Here is a 12,596-nt window from a genome sequence, read left to right as displayed (position 1 = left end):
AATGACTGTTAGTGCTTAGTGTGTGTCTGTGTGATATCTTTGCTATCAAAGTAAACCTACCAACAGTAACTGATCATGATTCTGATACTGTAGATGTCTAGAGTCTGGAGATTAGTGTTTAGGTTAAAAGCAGGGCCAGTGTACTAGGTTGCAAACGTGTCATATCCGCCCACACAAGGAGTGTTACTGAGAGGACAGGCCCAGGTGCATGAAGAGTTCCTGCTGTGATTTCTCTAGGTAAAGGAGAGCAGGCCTCTTGCTGTATTCTAGAATGATACAAGAGTAGTGACAGAGAGGGAGTTTTCACTTGGTACAACAGTCTATCTATTCTCTCCTGTGAACTGTGCTAACACCAGAGGAGGTGCCCTACCTGACCAGATATGACCATATTGAAGCCACGATGAGAGAAACTTAGAGCTGCATGTGAACTGTCGTGAGAATCGACTTTAAGTAGGGAAGCGTTCAGTGTCCTGCACTTTCTGTTACATTGGAAACTCAGTTTGATTTCATCAAATTAAAAGACACAGACAAAAGTCTCTATTGACTTCTCTTTATTTGGTATTTCTATGATAAAATAGAAAATACAAGATTAAAATAACAAGCAGAGCCACTCTAGGTAAGTGGAAAAAACAAGTTTCCAAGGCAAATAGTTCATCAAAGACACTATGAGATTTGACTTCTAGAGCAGTGTGTGTGTACAGTCACTAAGCTTAGCTAACTGGGCTGTTTGCAATTTCTGTGGAGAGTATCCCTTAATTTTGTCCATGAATAGTCACAGAATTAGTATTTGCTGCAGGGCAATGCCTTCATATGCCCACTGGTTTCAAAAGCCATTCTACAATATTGACCTAATAGAAATATACACAGCAATCTGAAAAATCCCCAAACCAGAAAGGAAGTCCACTAAGATCTTGAGCTGATCCTTTTCAGGATACTAGACAATGATGAATCATTGAGTCTTCTGCTCCAGTCTGGTAGGAGCTCTTCCCACCACCTCAGGCTGTAGTTCGAATCAGACTGAAGGCAGTGATGGCGAAGTAGATGGTGCTCTTGAGAAGGAGAAGGAGGTAGGCGTAGTAGGCGGAGGTGCTGCTGAGTTGTTGCCCCATTGTGTCTAAGACAGGTTCTTCCATTTGTTTCTCCTGTTCTTTAAAAGAACAGGACAATGTTATATCTCTGATGTCTTCCATCTTAGTGATGGCTGGACCACCAAACCCCCCAAATTAACATCTACTGCCACCCCTTGCACAGCCACCAACAACTACACAGAATACAGCTTTTAGGTCAAGTCAGACAGAACCTATGCCAAATACTTAAGACGTATCAGCATATTAAGAAGTCCACTCGGAAAAGATAGAAATAGGGGTTAGGGTTAGGGATAGAATGTCCAGTGTCCATGCCCAGCAGTGAAGCAACTACAGAAGCCAGACTTGTCACCTTCTGAACCCCATAAAGAATTTTGGAAAATGAGAAAAGGGGCTGGGTGGTGGCACATCTGCTTGAGTGCACACGTTACAATGCACAAGGATCCAGGATCAAGCCCCTCAGTCCCCATCTGCAGGGGGCAAGCTTTGCGAGTGGTAAAACAGTGCTGCAGGTGTCTCTGTTTCTCTTCCTCTCTACCTCTTTCTTCCTCCATTTCTGGCTTTCTCTATCTAATAAATAAATAAATAAAGATAATTAAAAAAATAATTTTGATCCATATTTCCAGAGGGATAAATGTTAGGGGAAAATGACTAGATGGCTTTGAACTTCAATTCCAAAAAAGAATCTACTTGTGAAAGCTAATACATTAGAAAACTATTATCTTGACATTAATCAAGGTAGATTTATCTAAAAATAAAAATAAAATATTTGAAAAAAGAAGTCAGGTGGCATTTAAAAAATAAGTTTTTATATATTATATGTAATTCAGTCTTACATAAAACATCCTACCCAGCCCCTGCGATGTTATCAACTTTTCTTGGATTTCACTGTTCACAGAGGCCTTCTTACATGAACAATGTGTAATGTCTCTGATGTTTCTTTTTGTTTATATTTATTTATTTTCTCTTTTGTTGCCCTTTTAAAAATTTATTGTTTTAGTTATTATTTTTGTTGTTATTGATGTTGTTGTTGGATAGCACAGAGAGAAATGGAGAGAGGAGGGGAAGACAGAGAGGGGGAGAGAAAGACACCTGCAGACCTGCTTCACTGCTTGTGAAGTGACTTCCCTGAAGGTGGGGAGCTGGGGGCTCAAACCGGGATCCTTAAGCCTTTGCTTACTTAGTCCTTGCGCTTTGTGCCACCTGCGCTTAGCCTGCTGCGCTACCGCCTGACTCCCGTCTCTGATGTTTCTATGTCAGTAGAATAGAAGGGGCAAAGACTTTCAGCCTAGGTTCAGCTCCATTTATATCTCTCTAAGTAAAAATTATGTCTAATAATTATCAATATTATACACTAACTAAATGACAAGTACCTATTCTGGGACACTTGTATGAAATGTTTTAATCTCATGTAATTTTTACCATAACCTGAGAGATACCACTTTTCACTCTCATTTTACAAATAAATGGATGCAAAGAAGAAAACAATTCACCTGATACTATGCAATTAATATGTGCCAGAAACCAGATATCAAACCAATAATGTGATTTATCAGAACACATTCTTAGCTAATTTAAAATATTTGCATATCCAAGACCAGTAAATACCCCCACGCCTCAAAATAATAAACATATGATTCAACTACTGACATAGAAACATTGGTGACATTACACATTGTTCATGTAAGAAGTCCTCTATAAACAGTAAAATCCAAGAGAATTTAATGATATTCACAGGAGCTAGGTAGGGAATTTTCTATAGGGATGAATTTTATATAACATATAAAATGCATAGAATGGAAAAGAGTGACTACACCAAACACCACAGCATCAAGTTTTTTTCTGTGGAAAGTACTATTCTCAGAATCCCAGACTTATTTATACTTGGTGTGGAAAAGGATGTTGGAGGTGATATATCCATAGTTTCCTGCCTTTATGCAATAAAGTACTAGATGAGAGTCATGCCTCCTTGAAATGGAACTTGAAGTTGTTATTGTAAGAGATAAGATTCAGGGAGTCGGGCTGTAGCGCAGCGGTTTAAGCGCAGGTGGCGCAAAGCACAAGGACCGGGCACAAGGACCGGCATAAGGATCCTGGTTCGAACCCCGGCTCCCCACCTGCAGGGGAGTCGCTTCACAGGCGGTGAAGCAGGTCTGCAGGTGTCTGTCTTTCTCTCCTCCTTTCTGTCTTCCCCTCCTCTCTCCGTTTCTCTCTGTCCTATCCAACAACAATGACAACAACAATAATAACTACAACAATAAAACAACAAGGGCAACAAAAGGGAATAAATAAATAAAATAAAATATTAAAAAAAAAGAGATAAGATTCAAAAAGAGATGGAACAATACCGAAGTATGTACCTTATAGGCGGAACATATGGAATAACAGCAGAGAGGGAAAACAAAGACTGAATTTGGACTGGCTATGGGGTATTGCACCAAAGCAAAGGACTTTCCTCTCTCCCATTTTATTTACCCCCCTCACAATTTCTCTCTGTCTCTGTCCAACAATAAATAGATAAATAAAAAATTTAAAAAGAGGTGGGCAGATGGTGACGCACTTGGTTAAGTGCACACATTACAGCCTGCAAGGACTCAGGTTCAAGGCCCTAGTTCCTGCCTGCAGGAGGAAAGCTTCACAAGTGGTGAAAGAAGTAGGGCTGCAGGTATCTCTCTGTCTCTCTCTCCCTCTCTATATACACCACCACTTCTCTCTGTCTCTATCCAATAGTAAATAAATAAATATTTTTTAAAAACAAACAAAGCAAAGAACTTTGGGGAAGAAGCAGGAGTGAGGGAATGAACAGAACCTTGGGGTCCTGTTGTATGATGATGTAAAAGGATCTAAGCTGAAGGTGAGAACATTCTGCGGAGAACATCCATGGGGAGACTGTATGCATGTCAACAGCTGCATCTAAACTCTTATCCCCCAATTAAAGTCATAAAAGAGAAAGATCACTTACAAGAAACTTGATGTAAAGACGACTAGCATAGATGATGTGTATTGTTGAAAAACATTCAGAGAATAGGCTAGTCAGCTCATGCCAATACCAGCGTGTAGGGTGTTAAGATGATATTAAGTAATTGTGAATTGATTTTCAAGTAATACTCAAGCTATTTCAAGAAATCAAGCCATTGTCCTTAAAGAATTTCAAAAGTTAAGTTGACCGGCAGGAAAAAAATATATGTACTTTAGCGTACTATATAACCAAACAGGCACAGAAACTTACCACTTTCATCAAACTGAGTGGTGTACTCAAGAATATTTTGCTGTCCTTGTTTAGTTGCTTCTCTTCTCACTCTGCTTTTCTTGTAGAAGGTGTTTGATAAATACTCTTTGGCTAAAAGTAAAAACAAATGACCTCTTTACAGTCTTCAACAGACACCACTCATTGCTGGCATGAAGCTCTGCTATTGTGTCTCATTGTAGAATCTGTAAGAACCAGGTCTAAGGGACATTTCACGGCTAAGTGAAGGAAAGCAGCCTCACGTTTCAGAATTGTTAGGAATGCATTCCTAATAATGCACATGCTTTTTCTGGACTTGTAGAGCTTATGGTTTAAAATATTTTATTTATTTATTTATTTATTTATTTATTTATTTATTTATTTTTACCAGAGCACTGCTCTGCTCTGGTTTATGGTGGTACAGGGGCTTGAACCTGGGCCTTTGGAGCCTCAGGAATGAGAATCTCTTTGCAGAACCATTACGGTATCTACCCCCTCCCTAGTGCATTCTTTTCTATGGGGGAGATTAATGGTTTATAGTACTAATGCATTAATTTGAATGAGTTAATCTATTTTACTTTACTTAGGTGTTAGTTTTACATTACAGTTGTTGTGACATAGAACAACCACTCATCTCCCTGTATTTTGTAAGTGTTCTCTTCAAAAACGGGCCTGAGGTGAGAACTTGAGAAAATCATATATAGTCAAACTGCAACAATGACGTTGGGAAAACTATGGTGGTTCCCACTGAAGGGGGTTAGGGACAGAGAACTTTGATAGTGGGAATGGTGTGAAATGATACCCTTATTGTCTTCTAATCTTGTGAGTCACTATTGAGCCACTAAAAAAAAATATATATATATATATATATATATATATATGACATTATGTATTCACTTCCTCTCTTAAACACAGGGAAAAGAAAGGAATTATTTAGTAATGTCACTTTAGGAAAGAATATAAATAAACGCAATAAGTTCATGAATAAATATGTTGATATCATATTACTGAAAGCAGGCACTTCACAAATGCAACTTTGATCACTTTTATCACAATCTAGCAGGAAGCCAAGGTAAATGCTCTCAAGTTGTGTTCACTAGAGAAGCTGAGGACGTGAGAAGTTACTTTTTAACTCAGAAATTTGAATTAGTACAAATCAAAGATTTTATCATATTTTAACATGTACTTGTTCCCCCATACCTAAGCATGATTTCTCTGCCATGGGACAATGTAAAAACTAATTTTTTCTCAAGTGCTGTATAGGCCTTCACTCTTTTAAGCCCACATTAAATCCTTAATCTAGGGAACTAGGACCAATGCATATTGGACCCTCAGCCTACACTGTCTTTTGACAGTGTAGGACCTGTATTATGTCTACCTCTCTGGGACATAGTGCTGTATCACAAATGACCCTGTGCAGTTAGGGAAAGAATACATTTCTTCACTATTGCAGTCTCTTGGATGGTATTACATGCTAATATGTTCACCGTTCCCTCTTTCTGGACCAGATGCACATCAGGACTGAAATCAATGTGCAGATACTTTTATCAAAGGCGAGAAATGCATTAATTATGTAGACAAGACTATGCCTGTACATATAGACTTACCACTCTCTAAGTATGAGTATTACCATAATTTACATATAAAATTAAAATAAATCTGATTAGAATAAATTAGAATAAATCTGATCCCACTAATAAAACTGCAGTAGCAGTTTTCTTCTGGAATTTTGTTTTTATTGTTGTTATCAAGCCTCAATGAGGCTCCCTCACATAAATTCCATTTTTGTCACATAATAAATTATTGTTTTGATTATACTTTGAGTATAGCAAGATTAAAGTGAAAGTGACTTTGCTTTCTGGATAGATGTTCTTAAAAATGTATTGTTTTATTTCCTTGATAAAGTAACATCAGCAAAAGTGGAATATCCATTTGAGCATTTGTTCTATGGCAAGTTACTAGATGTTTCATCTAATTCACATCGCTACCCTAAAAATATTGCTGTGACCTTAATATTTTGGTCATGTGATATTTTAGAATTGAGCAGATGAGGCAGAGAAAAATTAAGCGTTTTATTTTCATATTTCAAAAGCTGCAATTCTAATTCTATGGAAAGTAGAACCCCATTGTGCTACCACAAAATATAATTTTAGAAGACACATGGGTGTTATTCATTCATACATGACAGAAAAAAAAGCAGATTGTGTCATTTGAAAAATAATTGCCTTCTGGGAGGTTATGTTTATATATACAGACCTTTGTTCACTGAAGGGAAGAGAATCTCTTGGTCAATTCCTCTTTCATTGAACTCATGTTTGATGACACACTTGTATTCTTTATCCATGGAATTTTCAGTCACGGTCAACCAGCTGAATTTCATGTACGTCTTATCAGTCCTTAGGGTATTTCCCTGCTGAGATTCTAGGATCTGGTTGTCATTCTTTTCTTTCCAGTCTACCCTAATAACATCTGGGAAAAAATTCTCAAGGAGACAGAGATATGTCCCGGCTTTATGGTGCTCTATTTCGGCAACCGAAGGAAGAAAGACAGTGGGCTTGGGAGAAAAGTCTCCATCAAGTCTTTCTGTTGGCAGGAGGGATGGAATAACAATTAAAAAATAATCATTAGAGAAACAAACATTATGTGACTTGAAAAAAACTGCCACTGAATTAGTACTTATCATGACTTTGGCTGCAATAGCTTAGGCAGTAGCTGTGATTAGATTTACTTTCAGTGAGGAAAAAAGGTTCACATAATTATATAACTTATTCAAAATTACATTTATAAAATGGGAGAGAGGTGATTGGAATTGAACCTTTGGTTTTTCTCCACATATTATGAATAGATATGACTTTTTTCTACCCATATCAGGTTTTAGACATTCTCAAACACATTGATTATTAAAATATTTTTTGTTTTATTATAGTGGAGCATTTTTACAATTGGGATGGGTGGATGATAGTGAGAAAGGAGACCAGGTAATTTTGGTAATCAATCTTCCTTCCTTTCTTTCTTTCTTCCTTCCTTTCTTTCTTTCTTTCTTTCTTTCTTCTTCTTATTCTCTCTCTCTCTCTCTCTCTCTCTCTCTCTCTCTCTCTCTCTGTTTTCTTTTAACCAGAGTACTGCTCAACTCTGGTTGGTAATCATTCTACAGAAAAGAATCTTTAGATAGTTCAAATGTGTTCTTCCCCATGGTATGAAGTTTCTATCATATACTGACAATGATAAAATAACACAGTGTTGTGTTCAACAAACCTTCCAAATATCTTGTTTATATTTATTTATTTATTTATTTATTTATTTATTTATTTATTATTTTTGCCACAGTACTGCTCAGCTCTGGCTTATGGTGGTGTGGGAGATTGAACCTGGAACTTTGAAGCCTCAGGTATGAGAGTCTTTTTGCATAACTATTATGCTATCTCCCCTGGCCTTGAGTAATATTCTTTAACTAATTGTGAAGGATATGGTTATGCATATACACACAGAGAAAATATTTCATCTTACACATTAATGAATGTCAGAGGGAGTTATCATTTTTCAGACTACACTATCACTTATCTTAATGGCAATCTAATTTCAAGAGTATACTAAACAATTTTTCATGTTGAAGTCTTTTCTTCCCATGTGGCTCTCATGTCCATTTCTGAAGATACTTCTTTTCTGGTTGATATCTATTCTTACCAACTTTTAAATTTCATGCATTAATAAGTCCAGGTTTTTCAGTAGGGCACTAGGATAGCCAAATATGAAACTTATTTATAGTGCTTTAAAGTTAGAAGCAAGACAGTTACATTTCCAAAACTGGTACTAAAATGTTATCTATGGAGATGTTCTTATATTAATGTTATCAAATAATGTGCATGCACAATTGTGTTTTGCTTTAGCAAATGCTGTTTCAAAATAAAAAGTTGTTTTGGCAATTCATTTGAAGTTTATATGTGACTAAGAATAACCTATACTGTTATTGATACTGAAATTTGAATCTAACCTATAAGACTCCTGATCTGTCCTAGGCTTCACTAGTTTCTATTTATAATTTTTATTATATTCATTTATTTATTGTATAGGGACAGAAATCAAGATGGAAGGATGATAGAGAGGGAGATAGACAGAAAGACACCTGCAGCACTGTTTCACCACTAGCAAAGTTTTCCCCCTGCAAGTGGGGTCTGGGGAATTGAACCTGGATCCTTGAGCACAGCAACGTATGCACTCAACCAAGTGGCCACCATCCGTTCCCCCACCCCTCAGCCCCCAGTTTCTATTTTCTAAAAAGTTACTGAATAGGGTGCATAGAATTGGTATGATGACATTAATTATGCTTCTAGGGTTTCTCTGAGATGCTATGTCAAAATGTGCAACATATGTTACAAAGGATTATCTCTTGAAAGCTGAAATGTTACTAATACATTTATTGTTAAAATAGTGGTTGAAATTATAAGTGGTAGGACCCTTTTTATCTCATTTCCAGTTGAAAATCAAATTATTCCCCAACATTCTCCTTGTAATAATTAAACAGATAATTTCTTAATTAAATAATTATATTCCTCAGTTGAGAAGAAATGGGAAAAGATTCTTGTGTTGCGAAGTTCATGATTTTTTTTTTTTTAACCAGAGCATTGTTCAGCTCCGGCTATGGTGATGTGGGGGCTTGAACCTGAGCTTTGGAGGCTCAGACATGAGAGTTTGTTTGCATAACCATTATGCTATCTACCCTCCGCCCAAAAATCATGATTTTTTTCCTACACAAAATAAAAAATTGAATAACCTTAATTTTCTAAATAGCTCTGTATATGTAATTAGGTTATAATATATTGACATTATACATTTTTCTTTTAGTTCAGATAATATTGTGAATAGGTTTTAAGAGTTTATTTATAGGAATAAATTTTATTAAAGAAATTGAAAATCAATCAATGAGTTTAAATTTTTTCTGTGACACTATTCTTGCTCCCTTCCTTTTCTTTAGTTACAGCATTTAAGTTTAATTATTTTCAAGATAAACTTAATATCCAACTTTTCTATAACTTTCTCAAGTTGGACATTAAAAGAGCATTAACAGTACACTTGATTTTAACTAATCATAATCATGATTCCCCAGGATTATACAGAGTAAGTGCAGAAGTTAGAGCTTCATGTGGGTCTGAGCCAAATTTCCAGGTACTTTTACAATTTTTCCCCCATCAGAAAAAGAAATGTATCAACTTATAACACTTGTATAAATAAACATTCTTGGGGGTTGGGCGGTATCTCAGCAGTGCAGTGGGTTAAGCGCACATGGCGCAAAGCACAAGGACCTGCGTAAAGATCCAGGCTTGAGCCTCAGGATCCCCACCTGCAGGGGGGGTCGCTTGACGAACAGTGAAGCAGGTCTGCAGGTGTCTATCTTTCTCTCCCCCTCTCTGTCTTCCCCTCCTCTCTCCATTTCTCTCTGTCCTATCCAACAACAACGACATCAATAACAATAACTATAATAGTAACCACACGATAAAACAAGGATAACAAAAGGGAAAAAAATTTTTAAAAAATAACTTTCTTCTCGTTTCTGTCCCTATTAACACACGTTTTTCCTTCAGTGATAGTTCCATATGTTACAAATGGTTACTGCATGTAAGTCCACACACACAAAACTAGATGCTGTTACTGTATTTGCTGGGTTGTCTAAGCTAGCCTTTACATTAAAATTTGCTGTCAGATTTCCTGAAGACTTTTACATCTAATCCTAACATCATTCCTTTTTTCCCCATAAACATTTTACTATATATTTCCCCAATTTCTTTCTACCGTCATAAATTATGTATATTCTTCTGACACCTACCTGTGACGATGAGTTTTGTTCCACCACCAAAGATTTTCACCCATACTCCATCCACAGTGATTCAACTCATATCAAAAACCTTAGACTAATTCAGCTTCTCTAAGTTCTTCAAACTCTTATGAAACTAAGAATTTTCTTTAAAAAAATGTATATTCTTCTGACACCTACCTGTGATGATGAGTTTTGTTCCACCACCAAAGATTTTCCCCATACTCCATCCACAGTGATTCAACTCATATCAAAAACTTTAGACTAATTCAGCTTCTCTAAGTTCTTCAAACTCTTCTGAAACTATGGTGGCCTGTGGTCCCACAGAACAGGGTTGTCACCATAGGAAATGTGCCAATCACAATGCCAATAATACCAATGAATAAACAATCCTTTGTTTTATCTATATTCCCAGTTTAAAAAAAAAACCAATGAGAAGTTTTGGTTAAAAATCTAGTATCAATAGTTCCCATGTAAATTGATTCACTTGTATGTCCAAAACAGGATAATTGTTAATCAAATTGAAAAGACATCTTAAGGGGGCCAGGCCCTGACATCCACTTAAGTGTACATAGTACCAGGTACAAGGACCTGCAATAATCTGGGTTCAAGCTGTTCTCTACCTGTAGGGCGGACACTTTACAAACAGTGAGGCAGGTCTGCAGGTGACTCTCTTTTCCTCTCCTTCTCTATCTCCCCCTGCTCTCTCAATATCTCTTGGTCCTATCCAATAAAATGGAAAATATGGCCACCAGGAATGGTGGGTTTGTAGTACAGGCACTGAGCCCCAGCAATAACCCTGAAGGCAACTAAAAAAAAATCTTAAAATTTAAAAGCTATGGAGCTCTTATTTTATTTGAGAATTTGGCTGCCATATTAAAATAAAAGCTTGGGGTTTTAAAATCATGTTTTTGAGGGGTCGCCATGCTTGGTAATTGTGTGTTTTACTATGTGTGCCACTACCTGGTCACTTAAATTTTATTCTGTTTCTATTAAATTTCTGTTAAATTTTATTCTATTTCTTTAAGTCCTCAGTCCAGTTAAATTAGAAAAATGAGCATTACATTGTCTTCCTGTTGGTTTACTGTCACCGACACATTTCGGGAATCTCAATCCTTTCCTCCTCCTCAATGATTTCCTTTCACCTCACTTAAAGCTCATCTTGGAGCAGTAAAATAAGCAAATAATAAATGAAGACATGACTCCATTTGTGTAAGTAAGGAGGCGGGATCCGGTAGGGTGCCCAGCTGCACAGCCGCGGTGACCGCCCATGTCGGGAAGGATGTGGGCGAGCTCACACCTGGATCTGTTTTTTGTGGAGCTCATCTTGAAGAATTCAGCACTGTGGGTTCACCCAGGAGGCACAGTAGTACGTGGCCTCATCTCCTTTCTCCAGAAAGTTGATTTTCAAGGTTGAGGTGGAAGTGCGAGAATTTTTACGTGCTTCATATTTGTTCTTCCCACCTACAGTAAGCTGATTCGGGGTTGTTACTGAGTAGACGTACATGATATATTCTATATTCTGATCTGGTTTCTGCTGGTACCAGAATATCCATTTATTGCTAAAGTCTCCCGTGAGCATTTTACAACTTATAAGAGCACTCTTCCCTCTTTCCTTGGAAACTGATATTTCAGGTTGCTCCAACCTGAACTGTCCAAGGCCAGCTACAAGAAAAGAAGGCAGGGGAGATAAAGGTTAGGCAAAACCTTTTGTATACGACTTTCATGCCTGAGGTCCCCAGGTCGGGTGTTCCATTCCCCCACCACCATAAACCAGAGCTGAGCAGTGCTATGGCAAGAAAAGAGAAAGTTTGAAAAGAAATTTCCAGAAACAAATCTCATCTAAATATGTAATAAGGAACTTCCTCTAGGGAGTCGGGCAGCAGTGCAGAGGGTTAAGCGCACATGATGTAAAGCGCAAGGACTGGCATAAGGATCCGGGTTCGAGCCCCTGGCTCCCCACCTGCAGGGGGGTTGCTTCACAGGCGGTGAAGCAGGTCTGCAGGTGTCTTTCTCTCCCCCTCTCTGTCTTCCCCTCCTCTCTCCATTTCTCTCTGTCCTATCTAACAACGATGACATCATTAACAACAACAATAATAACTACAACAATAATGAAAAACAAGGGCAACAAAAGGGAAAATAAATACATACATTAAAATAAATAAATAAGAAACTTCCTCTAGTCTATCCTGTAAAATATGATGATGGTTGTGGCGACTCACCTGCCCAGAGGAAGGAGAAGATGACTGCTTCTAGCAGAGGCATCTTTGCAGCCAGCTAAGCTCCAGGAAAGAAGGTAAAAAAGTGAAGAAGGTCTTTTCAGCAAGACGGCTCAGGTCAGCGACAAGTGACTGCTGTTGTTCTCATAAGTGGGTGGAGGTGTCTCAAAAGAAGTGATGGCTCAGTGTTCAGTTTCCTGGGGTTCTTCACAGTCTGCTACAGAAAAGAGACTTCTGTGGCTTCCTATACGCCACTA

At 37.6% G+C, this 12,596-nt stretch overlaps 1 protein-coding gene across 1 annotated transcript in view; it reads right to left on the bottom strand.

The window, feature by feature from the left end:
- The window catches only part of LOC103124827 (uncharacterized), a 48,372-nt gene extending 35,776 nt beyond the window's left edge, over positions 1 to 12,596 (bottom strand). Inside the window, exons 1-8 of the mRNA XM_060195768.1 lie at positions 12,343 to 12,596; positions 11,462 to 11,785; positions 10,129 to 10,177; positions 7,863 to 7,867; positions 6,568 to 6,894; positions 4,315 to 4,425; positions 1,002 to 1,147; positions 61 to 143 (exon numbers count right to left, since the gene is read on the bottom strand). Of these exons, the coding sequence (XP_060051751.1) occupies positions 61 to 143; positions 1,002 to 1,147; positions 4,315 to 4,425; positions 6,568 to 6,894; positions 7,863 to 7,867; positions 10,129 to 10,177; positions 11,462 to 11,785; positions 12,343 to 12,385 (1,088 nt within the window). The 5' untranslated portion in view covers positions 12,386 to 12,596. The remainder of the gene's footprint in view (positions 1 to 60; positions 144 to 1,001; positions 1,148 to 4,314; positions 4,426 to 6,567; positions 6,895 to 7,862; positions 7,868 to 10,128; positions 10,178 to 11,461; positions 11,786 to 12,342) is intronic.

The sequence above is a fragment of the Erinaceus europaeus genome, chromosome 8 (assembly GCF_950295315.1).
Source record: "Erinaceus europaeus chromosome 8, mEriEur2.1, whole genome shotgun sequence".
Taxonomy (NCBI): Eukaryota; Metazoa; Chordata; class Mammalia; order Eulipotyphla; family Erinaceidae; genus Erinaceus; species Erinaceus europaeus.
This window is presented reverse-complemented; position numbering and strand designations above follow the sequence as displayed.